The following is a 22,790-nucleotide window of genomic DNA, read 5'->3' on the forward strand; positions in this document are numbered from 1 at the left end:
ATTCCATGTGAATTATATAAATTTTTGTTCACATAATCACAAGCATTACTATCATGCCTTAAGCGAACCCCTTTCGAAGTTGTGGTCAAAATTATTTGTATCCACGTAGTTTAGATTCTACCCACTAAATAGAGATTTAATTAAGCTTGAATAGAATATCAATGTATTGTATGATCCTTGTATATACTCGATCCTAAATACGAATAAAATTTACAGTCGAATTCCAATTTTTAATGAGCATTACCATCCAAATCGAAATGAAATAATAACACAAACATGATAAGATGAATGTGAAAACCAAATCTATCATGCAACGTATTCTCAAATGTCAACTCTTGCAGATCATGCATTGGAATTAAACTCCAAGATAACCCTTAATTAAGGTCTAACAGAAAATGATTTGATCTTTGTTTTAGAAAGGATCTCAGATGCAGTAGTTTGAAATTTCTGCTTAAAGCCCCTACACATTATAGGTGAACTGAAGCAATAATCGTGTTAACTATGGATCTGGGGCAAAGCAGCCGAGTATCTGTTCAGGGTGCATGCAGAACCAGAAGACTAATGAATGCATGTATGTTTGAATGCAGAAGCTCAAGTTTCAGGTTAGAGCACACCATATAAGGCATTCTGAAGCAATATATAAAGGAGAGACTACATTTAGAGCAAAGTAGCTGAATCCAATTCTCTAATCAATGCATGAGAAACAAACATGTCCAGCCAATTTGCAAAATCATGTCACAGTGTGGACACTAAATTTTTGTCCCGTTTTATTATAATAATTATTTTATTATTATTATTATTATTATTAATAAATAATTTTATTTATTTACATGTCCATTTTTAAATCTTGAAGCCCAATTACAAACAGAGGCCCATACCTCAATCCAGCCTAAACCAGAACCCTAATGCATCTAGGGTTTGTATCTTGTCCAGCTCCAGCCGCCTCAACCATCAACCGTTGGATCTAATGAGATCCAACGGTCCCCAGATACACCAGAAGTAACCCTAGGGTTATGATACCCTAGGGCCATTCGGCTGCCGCCTCTGCCAGGTGCCTCGTTCAGCCGCTGCCGATGCTCCACTAGTGCCACGATGACGCCTCCGACGAAGCCTCTAGAAGCACCACGACCCCCCCACGTCGAAGCCCTATGGTGAGTCATCACCATAGATATGGTGACTCACTGAAAAGGCCACTCTTTGGATCGAACCAAAGGGAGCTCCGACGAGGCCTATAAATGGAAATCCCCTGCAAAAAAAAAGAAAAAAAAAGGAGAACCCAACGACGAACACAGCAAAAAAACAAAAAAAACAACAACCACGACAGAAACCCAGCAAGCTAAACAATACTAATAGCAGCGGAAAAATAAACCCACAACAGCAAATCGAAAGCAAAGAGAGAAGAGAGAAAAATATTTACCCTCGGAAAGCCCAAACATCACCGGAAAACGTGTGAAAACCAAGGTAAAATCGTCAGTTTTTCCTAGATCTACTCCGATTAGGAGATTTTTAGGAGAAACTAAGGCTAGGTTAGGCTTTAGGGTGTTTAGGGCTTTGTTTTGGTGTATTTTGGGATTTTCCGACCACCGTTGCCAATGGTGGTGGTCGGTGCCGGAGCACGACTGCCGGCCGGTGGTCGGCCAACCTCCGGCAGGAGGCTTGTAGAGAGATGGGAGAGAGAATTTCCGTCTCTTTTTTAGAGAGAGGGAGGAAATAAGAAATGAAGAAAGAATGGCCCAAGAGGGTCGATTTTATAGGCTTATATATACCTCCTCGAATGACGTCGTTTTGGGGAGGGGTGTGTGCGTAATTTCCTAAAGGGGTAAACCCCTTCCGCAGTGTTCCAAGTTTATGTTCTTTATAATTTAGTCACTGAAATTGACTTTTAATCATTTCAATTTAGTATTTAAATTTTATTTTATTATATTCTAACCATTAACTGTATATATATATATATATATATTTAAGGGTAAATATTTTATTTAGTCCCTTAGGTTTTAATTTTATTTTAATCACGTATAATTATATAGGTTAAATTACACTGTTAATATTTATGTTTCATGATATTTCGAAAGATGTCCATTAATTTTTATATTTTTATAATTTAATCATTGTTTATATATGTATATATATAGTGTAAAATACCATATTTAGTCCCTTAAGCTTTAAATAATTTTTATTTTGATCATTAATTAATTAATTAAGGACAAATTACACTTTTAGCACTTAGATTTATGAAATTTCAAATTAGATCATTTAATTTTAAAATTTTACAATCTTAATCATTGATTTTTATAATTTTCATTTTTGTTTATTAATTTTTATATTTTTCAATTTAATCCTATATTTTTAATTCCTTTTATTTTGACTATGTAATTGCAATTTATTTTATTCCAATATGTTTAAATTATTACTTTACTTATTATTATATTAGTCATATATATATATATATATATATATATATTTGTTTAAAAATAATAATATTTATTTATTTTAATATCAAAGAAAATGGCAGTCTTAAAGCAACTAGATGTCCTATTCTGATATTTTAAAAATAAATAAATATCTTACTTATAAAAATCAGAAAATACATATTGTTTTAGTTAAATTATTTTCTTAGAAAAATTATTATTTTTAATATTTATTTATTTTTCAAATATTAAGAAATGACAGTCTTAAAGCAACTAGATGTTCTTTTATGATGTTTTAAATAAATAAATATTTTATTTATAATTTATAAAAATTATTTAATATATTTTTCTTCCTTAGAATTATCCTATTAAAATACAAAATAATAGGATCATAAATTAAATTTATATGTGAATTCTTAAATTTTATTATTAGAGACAATTTATAATCAACAGATACCAATTTTGGGCGTTGTGGGGTGTTAATCCTTCCCCAAACGTAATCGACCACGAATCCCTTCTTTACTAAAATTTGTTGATTATACGCAGATCAGTTTATCTTTTAAATTATGTTTTCTTAAAAATTATTTTAAAAGGTTATTTTTAGGTATTTGACCTACCTAACTCAAAGGGTCAATGGCGACTCCCAAAATATTTTATTTTAAATCAAAATCATTTATTTATTCATTTTAATTTTCCGGCAAGTAAAAATTCCGTGCCCGAGCGAAAACCAGTTACGACAGCTTAGCAACTCCGCTGGGGACCTGGTCAAGCTTTGAAATTAATTATAAATTGTCTCTATCAATTAGAAATTAAAAATTCATATATTTAATTTATAATTCTTTCCTTTCAAATTTTTTATATATATAATTATTATTTTCATACTATTTTATATATTATTTTTTATTACTGTTTTTATTTTATTTTCAGGTATTAAATTTCATTGTTTATTTGTTTGTCAGAGGTTTGAATATTTCTCCTCACACACAACACTTGCATTGCATAACATAAACTTTATAATCAAGCTTGTCCCTTTTAAGTAGGAGTGAAAGCAACGTCTTCATGAGAATTTATTCTCTGTGTCAGACCTAGCAAGTAGCTTTCAGGGTTCATATGCTCTATGTCTTCATGAGAATTTATTCTCTGTGTCAAACATAGAGAAACGTGTCCCCTCAAATTGAACTCGATCCGCTTAAGTCTGTAATTGACTAGGATTGAGGGTTTGGTAGCCCAAGGGGCACCAACAAGGACAGTTCGAGTACCTTTACTCCTAGAACTAAAACCTTGCATATAATAAACCCTAGAAATTCTCCTGATCTAAGATTGTACTGAACATTTGTCCGTAGCTGTACACAAAGGAGAAATAAGCTCTAGCTTTTATTTTATTTTATTTTATTTTTTCTGAATAAATGCATACGAACTAAAAAATCATGCAGTTAAGTTAATTTTTCCAAACAAAACATGAAACTAGAAAACATGAGGTTAGGATTTATACCTTGATAGATAGGATCTTTTCTTTCCATTAATTGGTACTAACCAACTTATTTTTTCCTTTCTCATTTTTATTTTTTCATACATTTTGTTTTGCTCTAACTTGTTTATATTGATTTATTTTGTTTGCATTGCATGATCATGGCATAACCAAAAGGTGTTGACTTGAAAGGTTGTTCATCAAATTGGAAAGAATTCATAAATGGACAAAAAGTTCTATGATCAAACAAAATATAACACAACCAAAGAAAGACATTCTGAGGTAACTCCGAGGATAGAAGCGAGCTATGCACACAAAGATCCTGTTATATTAATACCAAAAGTATTACACAAAGATCCTGTTAGATTAAAACCAAAAGCATTTTACAGTAAGAGTATCAGTCAGGGCACTCAGAATAAAGGAGGTTTTTATGAAGCTCAAGCATGTTATTTGAAGGATCAAAACAAGAAATTGAGCACAGAAATGAAAACCATGCATGAAGATTTCCAGAAGATCAGTCAAGCCTTTCAAAATGCTGGCATAAGAAACACCCCATAAGAGTGGATAACAGGGGGTCACCAAATTGAAAAAAAACTACAACATATACGAATATTTTGTCCAAGAACTTCTTGAACACAAAGGTTCTCTTACAAGGAAAAATGAGCAACTCCGAGAATTGACACAGAAGATGAAAGAAAAAGAGAATGTCACGGAAGAAGTTGCAGCATAGACAAGCAATATGGCATAGAAAATGATTTGATCTTTGTTTTAGAAAGGATCTCAGACGCAGTAGTTTGAAATTTCTGCTTAAAGCCCCTACACATGATAGGTGAATTGATGAAATAATCGTGTTAACTATGGATCTGGGGCAAAGCAGCCAAGTATCTGTTCAGGGTGCATGCACAACCAGAAGACTAATGAATGCATGTATGTTTGAATGCAGAAGCTTAAGTTTCAGGTTAGAGAACAACATATAAGGCATTCTGAAGCAATATATAAAGGAGAGACTACATTTAGAGCAAAGTAGTTGAATCCAATTCTCTAATCAATGCATGAGAAACAAACATGTCCAACCAATTTGCAAAATCATGTCACTTGGCGTGTAAATACAGCAAATAAATTAGAAATAATAATAAGTTTACATCATTCTAAGGCAGTTCTCCTAAGAAAATTTCCTTTTTAATGTAGGATTTCAAGGTATGGAACTACATCTTAAGCGAATTATTCTCACCCCCATCTTTAACTACAGAATGGTAGGGGATTCACACTTGTTTTCTAATAGCAGGAAGAAAGAAGGTACTCCAACACTCAGAAATAACATTTGTTATCCGCATGTATGCGGGCAATGGTGATTTTTAAGGTTATAATCAGTTTGACGATACATAGAAAAATGATAAGTCAGCACTGTCATAGTAATTAAATAGGACTGGTAATCCAATATTGGCTAAAGCCAAGTTAACTGCCTGTACTTCTAAAATAGGCCCATACTGAACCATGTCTCATAATAGGGTTTTTTTTAGTAACTGAGTCAAATAACAACAGCCACTTAGCAAGGAATATGGATTGTAAAATGGATGATTTAAACCAAGCATAGCTTCATCTCTTCCTTTCGAAAGAGATGAAGTGGATACGAGGAAAAAGAAACATATAACTTACAACAAATGTAACTTCGAACTTACACTTACATAGATAAACAATGATTTTACAACTTCAATGCACAGAAATCAGAGCATATGTTTTAATATGTAATAGCCTAGTCCTCCAAGATCTGTTTCCTCTCAAGCTCAAGAATATGTTCAGTCAAATGGCTTACAGTGTCATTTGTTGTCTTGTTATTTCCCTTGCACTGCAACAATTGCAGTTCAAGACTCCTCACAAATTCATTAAGTCTCTGAATCTTCTTCTCTTGTGATAGGATGATCTGCAATGAGTGATAAATTTCCACTAGAAGTCAATCAGAAGTTGAATTGCTGGTGGAAAATGTAGATCAAGACAAGACACTCGTTATAATTGGCTACCAAACGCAAATATTTCCAAGTACCTAGTTCATGCCTTTTGGCCTACAGGGTTTGAAATAGCACAGTTCCTTCTAAACAATGTGAATGTGTTGATTAGAACACCATGATCGGTATCAAAAACAAAAAATAATACTAGCCAACAGAAGTGACAACAGAGAAAAACAAGAACTTTGTCATTGATACAAACAAAAACAAGCACACAAGGCATAAATTTATGCCATCTTGAAAAGCATTCAGCGACAACTTAGAATGTAGACCGATACTATACCATGTTCTGAGCAAACATAAATCTTGAATATAAAGATAAAACTCAAACAAAATATTGAAGAGGGTAGCTTACAGAAAAGAAATTGCTAAGGGTATAAAAACATTTTGTTTTACTTTTACAATTTCCTTCCTACACTGAATAAACCAACATTAGTAAGCTGATTAGAAAGTGAAAATATTATAGATAGAAAGGGATTTGCCTTTTGCAATTCAGTATAAGTTTACATAACTATACATATAATACGTCAAATAAAACATATGCATTTCAATAAATCTAATCTCATTATTCAAATGTTAACCGTCAAGAAAAGATAAACTTGAAATTTTATTAGTACAAGGCGTGTCACCTTTTCTTTCACGGCTTCTTCCCTCCCGGAAATTTGTTGCTGCTTCTGGGAAACGCTCGGGGCCGTGACAACATCGACAACAAGTGGTTGTCTCCACTCAAACTGTGAGGTGATTATTAGTACAATGAATAGGAAAACAAGTAACATTGGTCTCGACATTGTTCTCTAACACTCTTTTGAAACCTGTAACTCAAAAAAAACACTCAACATTCATTAAAACCAACCCTAAACTAAAATGCCGTCACCGCAATCATGTGTTATGCGATTAATCAAATTGATCAAACTAAAAAATAAAATTGAGTCAATATACGTAAAGTAAATGCAGTAATTTCATAAAAACTAAGCCCTAACAGTTAAATATCTCAAAGGTAACTCTTAAGGATCAAATTCAGCTAAAAACCCTTAACTTTATTCGACCAAAATATTAGAAGAAATGAAGAAAATACCTAAATTGAGAAAGGAGGAGGAAAAAGCGGAGAAAAACTTACAGATCAAAGTTGATTAGAAAACCCTAAATTCATGATCGATCAGAACACATTTGCGACTCTTCTTGTGAGTTCTGAACTTTCTTTTCTGGGTTTGATTCGGATTGCTTTGGTTATTCATCGAAGAAAGCGTTACAGTTTTATCTTTCCATTTAAAAAACGAATGAAGTCAAAATTTGTGGATTGGGCTCTCGGACTTTACTTATTTCCTTCCTTAGATTTGGGTTTGTACGGTTGTACCACATTTCAATTTTATTCATTAAAAAATAAATTTAAAATTTAACGGATTAAATATTTATAATCTTTTCAAATTTAAATTTATAATTTTTCTAAAAATTTGAATAATCCTATTATTAACATTTGAGTATTTACTTCAAAGTATTCAAAAGAAAGTACGAATATTTCATTTGTATTTGAAATTAGTTAAACATAATCTAATTCACTAAATATTTGTAAGGATAAACTACGCAAATGGTCACTCATGTTTGGGGTAGTGTTCGTTTTCACCACTGATGTTTAAAAAGTCACACACCGGTCACTAACGTTATCGTTTGTTACAAAATGGTCACTCGACGTTAACAATCGTTAATAGGCGTGACGAAAAACACAGCTGGACCGTTATATGATGACATGGATCATTGGCCGCCATAGCTAGGCCATTTTGACTGTCTCTTCTTCTTCTTCAATCCCATCTTCTTCTTTCTTTCTCTTCACTTTTCTTCTCCATAGCTTCCCAATCAAACAAATTTACAATTAATCAACCACATCTTCTTCCTCAACCCATCTTCTTCTTCTTTCTTTCTCTTCACTTTTCTTCTCATCGATAATTTTATCAGATAAACCAAAATTCAACAATCAACCCTAAAGAACTAAAAGCATTCCAAAATGCATAAACATTAATCAAATTTCTTTTTATTTTTAGAAAAGCCTCAATTAGCATTAATATAAGACATTATATCAAATCAAGTGATATAAATCCAAGAAGTGAGCTGGGATCACATTTTTAAAGTTCAAAGCCAAAGCAAAGACGAACCGTAAACAAAAAAGAAAATAAACTTATTGTCAGGGTCGCTGAGTAACAACATCGACGAAATGTTCATTGAGGTCGATAGTCCATCGGAGTCGAGGCTTGTGATCAATTGTTAGGACCAAACAAGCATCACCAGGCAAGTTTGTACCATCAAGCGACCCTTGACGATCTCCCACCCTTCCATCAAACGCTAACGCCCGAATAGTCGAGTACACTTCTTCTTGAAGCTACGGAGAAGAAAAATGAAGAGAAAAAAGAGAAAGAAGATGGGTTGAGGAAGAAGATGGGGTTGGTTAATTGTAAATTTGTTTGATTGGGAAGCTATGGAGAATAAAATTGAAGATAAAGAAAGAAAGAAGAAGAGATTGGGTTGAGGAAGAAGATGGGGTTGAAGAAGAAGAATAGTCGGTCAAAATGGTCCAGATGTGGCTGTCAATGATCCATGTCAGCATATAACGGTCTAGTTGTGATTTCTGTCAAGCCTATTAACGGTTGTTAACGTCGAGTGACCATTTTGTAACAAACGATAGCTTTAGTGATCGGTTTGTGACTTTTTAAACATCAGTGGTGAAAACAAACACTATCCCAAACATGAGTGACCATTAGCGTAGTTTACCCTATTTGTAATCAATAAGCATAAATTTAAATTTATAAAATTATTTTAAAATTTAAATAACTTATTGTCGGCATTTAAGTATGCTATAAAATATAAAATTAATTATGAGTAATTAATGACAGGAAAAAAAAAGAATAGAAGGAGTGATTTTCAGTGATTAAGATCAAAGATGATTTAACGAGAAAAATTCATAAAATAATTTCTGGTTTATTACCTATGTTTCAAAAAATAATTACTAAATAGTATAATTAAATATTAGTGATTAAAGAAAAATAATTTTATTATTAATAAAAATAAAAACAAATTTATTACTGAAACGATTCTTTTACTCTCCAAGATGCATAAAAGCCAATGAATCAATGATGAAATACTCAAATGGCCTGAACTATGAACGCATAAGCTCTACGGCTCTCGATTTCCAGTTAAACGTGATCATACATCCTATTCATCGCCAGAAACGCCAGTAGAACGCATAAATATTTGAACTATTTTGCTGGTTTTTAAGTCGGAACATTTTATAAATGGCAGAAACAAAGCCACTAAAGTTATCAGGATGACTAAAATCGCAGTCTTCCATGAGAATGGAGATACCATACGTTTTGATGATTCCTCAGGGATTCGAGAACCCATTTGTTTCTCGATCGATGTCTCACCGAGGCCATATTCCGACGCATCGGCGGCGCCGATTGTATCTCCTTTAGCGGGTCTCTGTTTGACTGTCCCCTTCGCTTCGCCCCGGTAGAAAGATACATGGCAGGGTGCATTTTGTTGCACGATCTCTGGTGTTAGGGTTGACAATGAAGCTTCATCAAGCCTTATTATGTCATCTTTCAGTATCTCAGAGAAGAAATCATCTTCCTCATCAGAGTCCTGCAACTTAAGCCAAAAGCATGTATGAATTCGAGTTTGAATGCATGACGATTACGAGTTAAAACCTGCAATCTTGTTGATTAGCAAACCATTTTGTAAGTTGAAGATTCTGTCGGTCCAACATCGTTCGAAAGTTTTTGGTCGGAGTCGGACGCCAGATCGATTTGCTCTATAGAATGAGAATCATTACTGCTAGTAGTCTTCTTTGAATAGAATTCGGCTGCCTTGTTCCCTTCACACAAGGCAGTCAGGTCAGTTCCACCATCTGAGGTAGCATGGTTACCGTCATGGATGATCGATAGATTCCGAGGACCACGATTCGAATTATTATTCAGACGAAACTCGCCGTTCTTCCTTAGACGGCAAACAACTAGGGAATCCTAAAAATTTCAAACATCAGCCAATTGACCCTGCAATGCGTGGTTAGTATAAGACAAGTGGTCACCTGGGATTTTCCAGTCATGCAATATTCACGCATGATCCACTCGGTCCTCTCGCCCCTCGGTGCGCGACCGGTGTGGAACACGAGCGTACTCTTGGTGCCGATGACATTGGAGCCGGACTTGACATTCCGTTCTTTCCCGGTGGCTTTCCAATAACCCTGTTCGGTTGCCCGTCGACTTTGTGAACCATTCGGGTACTTCCTCCCTCGAGCGCAGTAGAAGAACCACTCGTTATCGGACTTTATGATCGACTTGGCTGGTACAGAAATAACGGAAATCAGTGATCAACACACAAATTATAAGGTTCCATCGTTAGAAGGAGTAATTAACACCTGGCAAGTCCCAAGGCTCGCATCTACAAATTTCAATCTGGGGAATGACCTCGACACACTTGTCACAGCCATGGAGCTTCTTTTTCAAGTAATAAGAGATCAATTCAACATCAGTTGGTGAAAATCTAAAGCCCGGAAACATTGAAGAGGCTTGTATGGACATTGGGTTCTCTTGAAACTCCTCCTTCACCCGCCATCATCATCCACCCAGAAAACAACACCAACTTGTCCTTCTCCTATTTTTGGGTGAGGGTATACGTAAAAGCTGTGCTTGGCTTTGACTTTTGGGTTTGGTTTTTGAAGTTCGAAACTTGTGAGGTTAGTTTCTGAGTTATGTTTTGCGTATGGAAGGGGAAGTGACGTGATGTCGGATTGTTTTTGAAACTTGGGACAACCGAAAGGACACATTTTGACGATTGGTACGGACCTGACCTTGGCCTTACATTTGACGTTAGCGATAATGCCATGCAACAACAACAACAACAACAACAACAACAACAAAACCCAATTCCCATATGTATGGGGTAAGGGGGAGGTAGGGTAGTAGGCTGCCCCCAACGCCAGGTTGAGAATAGCTTCCGTGAAAGACCTCCGGCAGTCAGAAAATTAAAAATATAGATAAAATGCAATGCATGTATAAATAATTACATAAATACATATCTAAACAGTATTCATATGCAGTCATTTATCATATGTGCTTCTGTAATGGGGAGTAATCCCTGCAAAATAATCCATGCGAAAGAGTCTCTGCATATAGACAGAAACCTAAGACCCGGCTAAAATTAATAGAGGAAACATGATGAGAATGATACACATGAGACAACGATAGCAAGCCCAGTTCTAATCTTTCATAATACCATAACAGAAAAGTATAAAAGTAAAAGTCAAGGAAATAACTACAAATGCATTTAAAAGAAGACAGAGATGATACACCCTATAGATGTGACCCACACTACTCGACTACCCTAGTCTTAAGCCTCCATAATTTCCTATCATAGGTCATGTCTTCGGTAAGGCCTAAATCCCTCAAATCAGATCTCAAGCAGTCATCCCACTTCCGCCTTGGTCGTCCTTTCCTTCTGGCACCGTCGACTGTAATCGACTCTACCCTCCTAACCGCATCCGACGGTAGTCGCCTAAGGACGTGTCCAAACCACCGTAGTCTTCCCTCCCTCATTTTTTCGGAAACAGACATCACCCCTAAGGACATCCTAATAGCAGAGTTTGTCGTCATATCCCACAGAGTCCTACCATGTCCATCGAAGCATTCTCATTTCTGCGGCCTCTATCCTCCTTACGTGATCCTTCTTGGGTGCCCAACATTCTGATCCATACAACAGTGCTGGTCTTATTGCCATTCTATAAAATTTTCCCTTAAGTTTTAGAGGCACCTTCTTGTCACACAAAACTCCAGTAGCAGCCCTCCACTTTAGCCATTCCGCCTTTATACGGTGTGTAACGTCATCATCTACACCCCCATCTTTATGTATCATAGACCCTAAGTACTTGAAACAATCCTTTGAGGGAAGAACGTGTCCTTCTATGCATACTTCTACATTTTCATCATTTTGGTTCCCACTGAAGTTTGAACATAAATACTCTGTCTTTTCAATATTGATCCTTAAACCTTTTTCTTCCAAAGCAGTCTTCCAGGTAGCCAGTCTGCTATTCAACTCAGACTTTGTTTCAGCCACTAAGACAATGTCGTCAGCGAAAAGCATACACCAAGGTACACCGTCTGGTGTCGCACAAAAGATGTCGTCCATAATCAAGGCGAAGATGTAAGGGCTAAGAGCCGACCCCTGGTGGAGTCCGATTTCCACCAGGAATGCCTCGGTGTCGCCAACTGTAGTCCTAACGTAAGTAGTAGATCTACAGTACATATCACGAATCGTCCGGATATAAGCAGTTGGTATCCGTCTCGTTTCCAAAGTCTTCCAGATCGTATCGCGAGGAACGCTATCATAAGCCTTCTCAAGGTCAATGAACGCCATGTGAAGATCTCTAGACTTTTCCCTATATTTCTCCATAAGCCGTCGAAGTAAATGAATCGCCTCCGTGGTAGACCTGTTTGGCATAAAGCCAAATTGGTTTTCCGAAACCCTAGTGACTTGTCTCAACCTAGCCTCTATCACCCTTTCCATAGCTTCATGGTATGGCTGAGTAGTTTAATACCTCTGTAGTTACCACAACGTTGGGGATCTCCTTTATTTTTATAAATTGGTATCACCGTAGACTCTCTCCACTCCTCTGGCATCTTGGCAGTCTCTAAAATAATATTAAAGATGATGGTCAACCACTTAACTCCCTCATCTCCTAGGGCTAACCACACAGTGATAGGAATTTGATCAGGACCGACAGCTTTCTCCCTTCCCATCTTTCTAAGAGCCATTTTGACTTCCTCAAACCCAATCCTACTTGTAGGGCAGTCAATGGCCGTAGTATGATGGTCGGCTGACCCAACAACGATATTATCTCTACATGGAGAGGCACCGTCATTAAATAAGCCAAAGAAGTAACTACCCCAAACCCTCTTAATATCCTGTTCTTTCGTTAAAAGAACACCATTGTTGTCCTTAATAAACCTAATGTTACCTAGATCTTTTTTCCTAGTCTCCCTAGATTTTGCAAGTCAGAAGATGCCATTTTGTCCTTCCTTAGTGTCTAATCTCTTGTACATTTCCTCATATGCCTTATCCTTTGCTTTAGCTACCGTTTTCTTGGCTTCCCGCTTTGCCTCCTGGTATCTTTGTTTAGCTCCCGACCTTTCTTCGTCGTCATTGCATTGAAGAAACTCCTTGAAGCAAGTTTGTTTTGTCTTCACCTTAGTTTGGACTTCGTCGTTCCACCACCACGATTCTTTATGTTCCTTGGCCTTCCCCGTCGACAACCCAAGGGTTTTTTTTGCCCACCTCTCTGATGGAATTTGCCATATTTTTCCATAACATATCTGCGTTATTTGAGTTTGTAGTTTCAAAACCTGTATTAGACAAAAGCTTACTCCTAAAGTCATCAGTTTAGCGATAATGCCATGCCATTACGCCAATTCAAGGTACTCCATTCCATTACACCTTCATGTATGTAGACCCGGCTCCTGTGATTTCTTTTTTTTATAAGGTACCCCATAACGGCAATTCAATTCAAGGTACTGCATGCTGTTTAATATAGTATTTAATGTTTCACATAGTAACCATGTGACTTTTTCTAACAAAATATTTTAATTTCGATCAAAATCACATTTTTAATACAATTTTAATATATTTAATTTTAATCACAATCATACTTTCTAATTAAAAATAAACAACAATCAACTATTATTGATATGATATTATATTTATAAGTTAATAAAATATATTATTTTTTTACACAACTAAAAGTCATTGATTTTATTAAAAACTTAAAAATTACAATGTCAGTTTAAACTGAAGTGTAACTTAACACGTAATTAGGATATTTCTTATAATTATTGATATGAAATTAATTATTTAAGATCAAATAAAGATGAAAAAATCAAAAAAAAATTGTCAAAAAAAAAACAAAGAAAAGAAAAATTAAATATATATAAAAAGTAAAAAAAAAATATTGACGATCAATGATCGATAATAAGATTGATACCACCGCGATCTAACCAAGAGAGAGATGAAGGCAAGTGGTTAAGAGTAAAGAAGAAACACTACGACAACACGAGACCTTAGTAATTTTAAAAGTCTGGTAAAAAAGTATTATTATACCACTTCAGTTATCAATTTAATAAATTGGTGTTATTCACTAAGGTAAAATACCGGATACTATTAGAGATGAATACGGGATTTGAATTTGAAGGATTCTGATTTAATCTGATTAGATCGAATTTTTTTAGAAAATAATATAATCAGGTCGGGTTAGATTTAGGTTTAGGGTGAAAAATGCTTGACTTAATCCGACTCGAAAAAATTTAATTTTATCTTGTATATGCGGATAATTCCAATAATACTCATCGATATATTATTTTTTAATTAAATTCATATTTTTATTGAATAAAAGTAATATTCTTTTTGCACGATTTAAGCAACATTGGTGGTAAAAGAATTGTTATTATTCCTTGAGGTCTCTAGTTCGAGCACCAGGAATGCTAGATGTGTGAGCCTTCAATGTCAAATGTTTAAGAGTTATCTTTGAACAAATATTGTCTTGTACTTACTCGTGATTAATAAAGTAATATTTTTTTATAAAATATTGTTTCAAGTCTAATCGGTTCAATTTAGGTTTTATCCCAAAAAAAGCATATGAAATTCAGGTCGGGTGAATGTATATATTTTTTAGGTCAGATCCAGATCAAATAGAGGGTCTATAATTTTCTGATCGGGTTAGATTAATCGAAAATCGACTCAATCCGACCCATGACTATCCTAATTACAACCTTGGTCAATTAATCAAAAATAAAATAAATAATTTATTGAGAAAAGAGTTTAAACCTGAAATTATGTAGAGAAGTTCAATGCTTAACTACTAGATTAAACCAAATGGTTGTTACATAATTCACAAAATAATGTTTAAATTTAATTATTATTAAAATTAATTACATTATTCTGTAATTTATGTTGTAATTCATGTATAACTTAAAATAATTTATAAATTATTATTTAATTTATAATAATTCATAATTTATTGATATTATTAGAGAGTATTAATTTATTAAATTAGTAGCTAACATAATATAATAATATTTTCGATTAATGCAATATAATAGTATATCAGCATAGATGGGTCAATAAAAGATTTTATTAAATTTGAAGATTAAAGTACATAAAAAGAAATAGTCAAAATGATCGCTTAATAAAAGGTTCAGACTTGAGAGCTATTTTATTATAGAGCTTATGTCTATATATATTACAAATATATAGCTTTTTAAGTGATTTCATTTGACAAATTTGGTAAAAAGACCTTTTAAGTTGGATCAATTTCGATAGAGCAAGGTGAGTGCTCTCCATACATGAAAGGATTAGTGTTTCGATTGATGGTTTATTTCATAGGTTCAAGTTCCCTTCAACCGGATTGTCTTCAGCTCTGTGCTGTCGGCAGAGCCTAGAGAACATGTCTCGAGCAAATCAACATATAATCTAACTCCTCTTGCGTTGCACATTACTAACTATCAATCCACAAACCAAAGCAGTATCCTCCAATTTTCCACATCTATCAACTGAAAAGGTAGAAGAAAGTACAAGATTAAATAGGATTCTCATGAAATGAATTTTCCTGCTGCTCTTGAAGGATTTCGCCGAAGACTTGGCATCTATGTATAGCTTGCTTACTTCCTCGAGATCCGCCTATACATAAAATATATTTACTCCTTGCATTACTGATAAAAGAACGATAACGAAGAATAACGGCTGCTTCTGAATAGTTAATTACCTTGCAAATGGTGTCTCGGCCATTCATTTTTGCCACAATGCTAGCAGGCGACAACAACTGAACTGCATGCCTGAAGAAGTAGAAACTTGCGAGTATGATTCTCATATATGAGGACAACTGTCAACTGATATTGGAATAAAAACCTAGATTTTAAGCCTTACCTTAAAGATGTGCTTTGCCCGATCTCTCCAAGGAATGCCAGACTTTCTTCATCCACAACAAGTTCTTCCACCTGTGCACGGATGGCTAAAATCTGCAGGCCACAGGAAAGTGACGACTTTAGGCAGGTTTTCATTTGATGCTTGCTACAAGTGATAATTACGATGAAAAAAAGTAACCTGTATCATTCAGCAGGACCATAAATCTGAGTGCGGATAATAACCAATCTGTCCAATAAGTCGACAGGAATGCCGTGAGGACTATTCATATCAGTACCCCTGCAAAAATGTAAATACATTTTTCAGAAACCAGAATCAAACAGATTAGCAATGCAAGCAATGTATAATATATATATATATAAGTACACGACTAGAAAATATAACATTTGACATAAGATCCATCTTCAAGTCAAAATGGAAACCTCGTCATAGAAGATATCCAATATCATGAATGGAAAATGAACATGTAAAAACTATGCTAACCCAAAAATATAACAATCACCATGAAATTCATCTTTGGATATTTAAGAAAATACATCTTGCAGAAGATGACTCATATTTTGATTCTTTAATTCCATGCCTGGAACATGAACATCTATGCTAACCCCGTCACAGTTCCTCATTATGACAACCTGAATTTTGTATCTGATTTATGTTTATCCTACAACTGCTCCTCAATTATGAGAGCCAAAATTTTGAATATATATGGAAAATTTTCCTCCAACAACAAAATCCTTCCAAGGGTATATATTATAGTTGCATCAAGCTATTTCTGTATTCCAAGACTAAAGCAACAAACTGTTTCACTAGGATGTGAAGCACTGAAACCAAGCCATTATGATATGAGTAATAGCTCATCTAGTATTCAAGTTCAAATTGCATACTTCCTTTTTAGATTAAACAAAAAGAAAAGCGGATCTAACAAAAAGTACATCTCAAAAACAATTTTCATTACCTTACATTACATATGCCTCTATTTGTAGCAAAAATTACTATTGGAGATAGTGAGCTCTCTAAAGCACGATTCAAGTATGAAAAACACTCCATGTCCAACATATGAACCTGCAAACCGTGACTTGGAAAACATAAGTATGTCTGATGTGAAAATGTGCTTGAGCATATGTAGGTCATAATAAATATCTTAGGTCTAAATGTGTGCACACACATACACAGAAACCATAAATTGTATCCATGCATCTAAGGACATGTATCATAAGCTGGAAGAGCTCAGGTAAAGGACAAGACCTCATCAATGAATAAAACTCCCGGAACGAGCTCTGCAACACCTTCATCAATATAACGGTTAACAACCTATCACAAATAACATTGTTATTTCAATTAAAAGGCATGCCATCTTTCGAACAAAAATTTAGCACAGAGGCTGAAGTCAAAATCCAAATCACAAGTTTTATAAAATTGAATAAGCAACCATTTTGACTCACAAAGTCACAACCAAGCAGGATAGCTATAGCTTCTAGGTCGCATGTAATAATAGGGGCATACTAGGATTAACCACTAACTAGCTGAACTCTTAAAGTAATATTTAATCCATTAGGCTTTGAGAATTTACTCAGACAAAAGGCATGAAGAAAACATACTCTAGTTATAGGAAACCATGACAGTGATGAAAATACATCACAATAAATTCAAGCAATACTATGAATGAGATACATATAGAGGAACGTCTCAAAGACTAAAACTTATTCAATAAAAGCATATTGTTTTCCGTAGATTTTAAAATATAATGATCCTGCCATATGATTCAGCAGACCTATATAGACCACGTAAAACTTAATAAGAATAAGATACATTTGGACTGCTAAGTGAATTTTACAGTACTACTACTAATGGATATTGCCGGCAAAAACTACAGCACCTGTAATCCAACAGGTTTTCCAAAAAAAAAATGAAATCGTCAAAGAGTGAATGCCAAATGTGTTTAGAAAATAATACCTTATTTATTTCTTGTCGTAATTTTTCAGTAATTTCCGTCTTCCTGGGCTTCATCATCTGGCCCATTAGAGACAATATGTCTTGCCCCCCTTGTGGTCGTGCATTGGCAGCATCCAAATCATGTAGTGTTACATCCTGGTGGAGAATAAAAATAGAATATTTTTAATGAATTTCAACATGGGTAGAAAACATATAAATTTAGAACCTGAGAAAGGCAAACGGGACTAAACCCAGCAAAGCCATATTTGTAAAATATCAAGCAAATGTAGAAGGCAGCAAATTCATTGAATTTTTCCCTTTTTTCTTCATCAAGTGGGTTTTAGCTCTTAAGCAAATGAATAATATTTTGTAGTCGGCAAATTGCTAGTAAGATGCTTCAGAAAAAGATCCTCATTATTCATATGTGACGAAAGGCATGATAATAACGGTTATTTTATATATACAAACAAAATTTATTACCAAATAATGTCCATGCCCATCAGTGTAAAATATGAGCAGAAAGAAGTAATTAAGGCCAATTAGATTATACTACAGAATAAATGCTAAGGGAAACACAGAGAAAGCATAATCTCAGTGGGACAAACCTGCACTATTTCCTTCTTTTTGTGAACCTCTCCTTTGGGAAGTGGCACATATTCCTCTGCTTCAAGGTCAAATTCTGTGGCAAAAGCATCACTTCTGCCCACCCTTTTGACTGCTCCACTATTAGCTTCAATATATATAACATCTCCAACAGCTACCTGCCATTCAAATTTAAAACCTCACTAGCTTTCAAATTGAAGCCAAAATTCTTTGGCACACTATAGTGCCTCCTACAGGTTACAAGAAGTCTGAAAATAAAAATTTGAACAATCTTTTTGAAATGATAATGCAGAGAGACTATAAAGCTCGCAGCTTACCTTTTCTTTAATCAAGGCATCATAAATAGTAGGGTCCAACTTCAGTTGTTTTGTTCCTTTGACAGTTTTCAATCCAATAATTACATGGCTAATGCTTTTACCATAACCACCTGTTACACTCTCTGTTTCTTCGGGAGAGAGTTCAGTAACCTGAAAAAAGACCAGCCAGGAATCAGGCTTTATCCCTAACCCGAAGAGAACACAATCACATAAAATCAGGGACAAGGAACAGTCATTAGATAAAACTTGCCTCTCCTTCATAGACCTCTTTATTTTCTTTGATACGTAGACCAATGGATCGTCGGAAATTTTCCATTAAAACTTCAGTTTTCTTTACTTCTGATGAGTATACTTCAGATCCAACCATTGGACAGAATGGAACCTGCATAAAAGGAAGAGGAATACATATAGACAAAAACAGGCAATCATTCCAAAAGAACTGGATAACTAATAATGCCAAACTTGAAGGACATTCATAAAATAAAGGGAGAACGCAATGAGAACCTTGCTTCCAAGTTCTTGGGATATTCCCAAGGCCAAAGCTGTTTTTCCAGTACCAGGAGGACCAGCCAGCAAAAGTGCACGGCCAGCCATCTTTTTCTGCCTTATCATATCCACCACGAGACCGGCTGCTTCCCTTGCCTCTGCTTGGCCAACAAATCCTGCAGCCAAAGGAATGGCGTTTCCACTGGCCTGATAACAAAGGAAAAGGAAAGCTATGTAGGGAGGGCATTGCAATTTTGCTAGTAAAACAAGTGAACGAAAGAGAAATATATGTGAGAACTGAGAAGATATCTAGAAGTTTCTAGCTTTCTATTACAAGCACAGGCTTTTCCATGGAACTTCATGATGAAAATAAATGAATTCACTTCTTCACTTCTAATATGTATTATAAAAGTATACAATTAACAACTTACTTCAACAAGATCCTGATATTCTTTCCATAGTCCATTAGTTGAGAATGAACCAAAATTCATCCAAAATAAACAATTATCTCCATCTCAGGACATTAAATTTAATTTAAACTGTACTTTATCGACTATAAGACTTAAAAGTACATCAAATCCAAATCCAAAAGCAAACAATAAACTCCAATAATTGAACATAAATTTCAGTACTTTATCTTAAAACCCTAAAAACTCAGAAAAGGTTAAGGGGAAAGGAAACTTTCCATGGCTTAAAACAAAAAAGGAAATTTCAGAATGCCCACAAATTACAACGACGATGCATATATAGAAGAAAATAAAAAACCACTTCAGCAGAGAAAAAAATACATAAAAATAAAAAGAAAGAGATGGACGGAAAGAATGAAGTGAATACATCGAGACCAAGGCCTTTGATGTGAGTGTGAGTAGCGACTCTCTGCTTTTTGGCCGTTGATTGAACCTCTTCTATCTTCATTCTGTCCTTGCCTTTCCTTTGCTCTTCTCTGTTTCAGCTTGTTCTCGCTCTTTTTGAGAGCAGCAAAGAGCCAAGACTGCAAATTTAATCTGGCATTTTTTCGTGAAGAAATAAGGGCAAGGGTTCTCTTAAAAGGGTTTAAGTATGCATCTTGCTGGGGTAAATTACACCTATAGTCAGCAATCTATTATTCTTTTCCAATTTCCACTTATTTTTAGGGTAAACATATTTAGTCACCCAATTATTTGTGTGGTTTTGTTTTAGTCACTCCACTATTTTTTTTTAAAATCATATCTAACATTATGTTCTAGTGTCGTTTTGATTATCCGTCGTTAAAATTTTAATGAACTGTTGATATAGAATTTTTTTGATTTCTTCAATGATATTGTGACATTACTTTATAATTACACATCTATATCATTGTTAAGTTTTTAACGGTGACTGACCAAATAAACTAAATCGTAATGTTAAGAATGATTTTGTAAAAAAAAATAGTTAAGTGGTCAGAACGAAACAACATAATAATTAAGTAACTAAATATGTAATTTATCCTTTTTTAAAAATTCTGTTTTTTAATAATTTGATTATATTTTAAGCTTTTAATATTTTTATTTAATCGACAAAATAGTAACATACGATATGACAGCACCTGAATTGCAAGCCCCTTCAGTATAAACTTTAAAAAATATGAAGGTGATAAGTTTAAGTTATATGAAGTTGATTATAAATTTTTAAATATTTTTATTTTCATTGTTACAAGTCAAACTTAGCAATGCCAATTAATGGGTGGAATTGTAACCAAAAGCAGGACGGCGTGGAGTTATAAGAAGTTGTAGTGGAGTTGCTTTACGACTCGTCACTCCAGCTGCTTCGAGCATATGGACTAGTACTTCTAGAGCTACTCGAGTTATTAGAGATCGACTCGGTCAAGGTTTGATAAATACTCGGATCGAATGGACTCGACTCGAATTCTTAACGAGCCGAAACGAGCTACTTGATACTCGACTCGAAAAGCTTGTGTCAGCTCGAAAATATAATATATTAAGATTTTATTTTATTTTTTAAATAAATAATTAATAGTATTAACATTTATGTGTTGTTGTTTTTTTTAAAATACAATAAGGCTTTTATGTATTTAAGGTTCAAGTTCGATTTCGATGATTCAATCTTGTTAAGTTTAAGAATTTTTTTTTCATTTCGACCTTTTTGAGTTGCTCACGAGCTTCAGTTCAGGATTTCGAGTTCGAGTCTAGTTTAGCAATTTTAAGCTCGCGAGTTTTCGAGTCGAGTCGAGCTCAGCAATACTCGAGCTCGACTCGACTCACTTACACCCCTAAGTACTTCACCTGATGGGGTCTCAAACTCGAACCAATACAATACATTAGCCAGCGTGAGTTCCAACATTCGAAACACAAACGAATCTCCCGGACACATTCTTCTACCAATTCCGAACGAGTGTACTGTTTTTGGTTAGTCATGAATCTTTCGGGTCAAAATTCGAACGGAACTAGCTTGAAATTATGTGGCTAGTCCCGGACACATTCGAATGGAACGAGTGTACTCCCGGACACATTGGAAACACATACGGACTAGTACTTCACCTGATGGGGGTCTCAAACTCCCGGCCCAAATATTTATGCCCCCTCACGTCAACGTCTCTATGGCTAGTCATGAATCTTTCTGGTCGAAATTCAAATGGATCGCCAAGATGAATCTTTCGAAGATTGACGATATAAGCCAAGTGCCGGCTGAAACATGATATCCATCAACTGTGCAATCTTGGATGGCTTTATGAACCAAGGAGAGTGGAGCAGCAGGGTATAGGCGCAGTGTTTCCTTGATGACAGACCCAAGGTACACTAAGTTTTTGGTGTCTGATTCTTTCACCAGCAGCCTATCTTTACCGACATGGATGTTGAGATCATGTTGGAACTTGTGCAATGTATCACGATTGTTGAGTAATAAAGATAAAGCTTGTAACACCCCAACCCATACCCGACCCGAATACGAGTCTGATGTGTCACATTGACTTTTCAAACTTTGACTCTTGACAAAATTCAAAGAAAATTTAAAACTTTCATTAAAATAAAAGCGGTTTATTTACATAAATTGACTAAAATAATCAAAATCGATCAGAGCATATTCAACTCAATCAATTAGTACATGCCAACTATATTCAAATTAACCAAACACATTTAAATCATCTATTTTCTGATCTGAAACTTTGTAAGGGAGATGCTGACCTGTCTTGCTCTTCTTCGCTTCTCTTCTCGCTTATTTAACCTACGTATGAAACAATCACACGCTAAGTCTATGACTTAGTGAGGCATTAAATTTATAAAGGAAACTCTAAATGCTTAAACATGTATAAACATATTACTTCATAATGTCACACAATCATTATATATAATATAATGTACACATATACACATCACACATTATTTCCATCATTAATCTTATTCTATTATCCACATTATTATCATTTATATCCTTTAATCATACTTTTTCATCAACATATGACTCATTCAAACTATACACACATCATCATATCAATCATATAATACAGTTCATATCACAAAAACATATACTTCACAAGTACCATCTTCATTGTTATCTCTTTGTTTAGCCCATGTACACTTTTGAGAACTATATATATGTGAGTTTATTGAGGTTGTGCACTAATGTTGTCACCACAACTTGTATA

General features: G+C 34.7%; 1 protein-coding gene and 1 pseudogene across 1 annotated transcript; both read right to left on the reverse strand.

Moving 5' to 3' along the window:
• Nucleotides 1-5,400: 5,400 nt before the first annotated feature.
• On the reverse strand, nucleotides 5,401-10,484 carry LOC120124446 (annotated as a pseudogene).
• Nucleotides 10,485-15,286: 4,802 nt separating this feature from the next.
• LOC120124373 (ruvB-like protein 1) lies at nucleotides 15,287-20,118 on the reverse strand. Its single transcript, XM_039143075.1, has 12 exons — nucleotides 20,006-20,118; nucleotides 19,190-19,378; nucleotides 18,936-19,067; nucleotides 18,686-18,835; nucleotides 18,371-18,526; nucleotides 17,787-17,921; nucleotides 17,079-17,144; nucleotides 16,789-16,895; nucleotides 16,028-16,112; nucleotides 15,837-15,952; nucleotides 15,676-15,745; nucleotides 15,287-15,590 (listed from the first exon to the last, which is right to left on the reverse strand). Exons 1-12 carry the CDS (start codon nucleotides 20,084-20,086, stop codon nucleotides 15,384-15,386), a joined length of 1,494 nt encoding a protein of 497 aa, XP_038999006.1. The 5' UTR covers nucleotides 20,087-20,118; the 3' UTR covers nucleotides 15,287-15,383.
• Nucleotides 20,119-22,790: the final 2,672 nt, after the last annotated feature.

This window comes from Hibiscus syriacus, unplaced genomic scaffold, assembly GCF_006381635.1.
Source record: "Hibiscus syriacus cultivar Baekdansim isolate YM2019G1 unplaced genomic scaffold, ASM638163v2 tig00110418_pilon, whole genome shotgun sequence".
Lineage (NCBI taxonomy): Eukaryota > Viridiplantae > Streptophyta > Magnoliopsida > Malvales > Malvaceae > Hibiscus > Hibiscus syriacus.

Excerpts from the sequence above, each read along its gene's own strand:
- LOC120124373 (XM_039143075.1), bottom strand. The coding sequence starts at position 20,086 with ATGAAGATAGAAGAGGTTCAATCAACGGCCAAAAAGCAGAGAGTCGCT. Across the intron at positions 15,953-16,027 it reads GCACTCAGATTTATGGTCCT|TCGTCACTTTCCTGTGGCCT; the intron begins GCTGAATGATAC and ends ACCTGCCTAAAG. Across the intron at positions 15,591-15,675 it reads GCCGAGACACCATTTGCAAG|GCGGATCTCGAGGAAGTAAG; the intron begins GTAATTAACTAT and ends TTTTATGTATAG.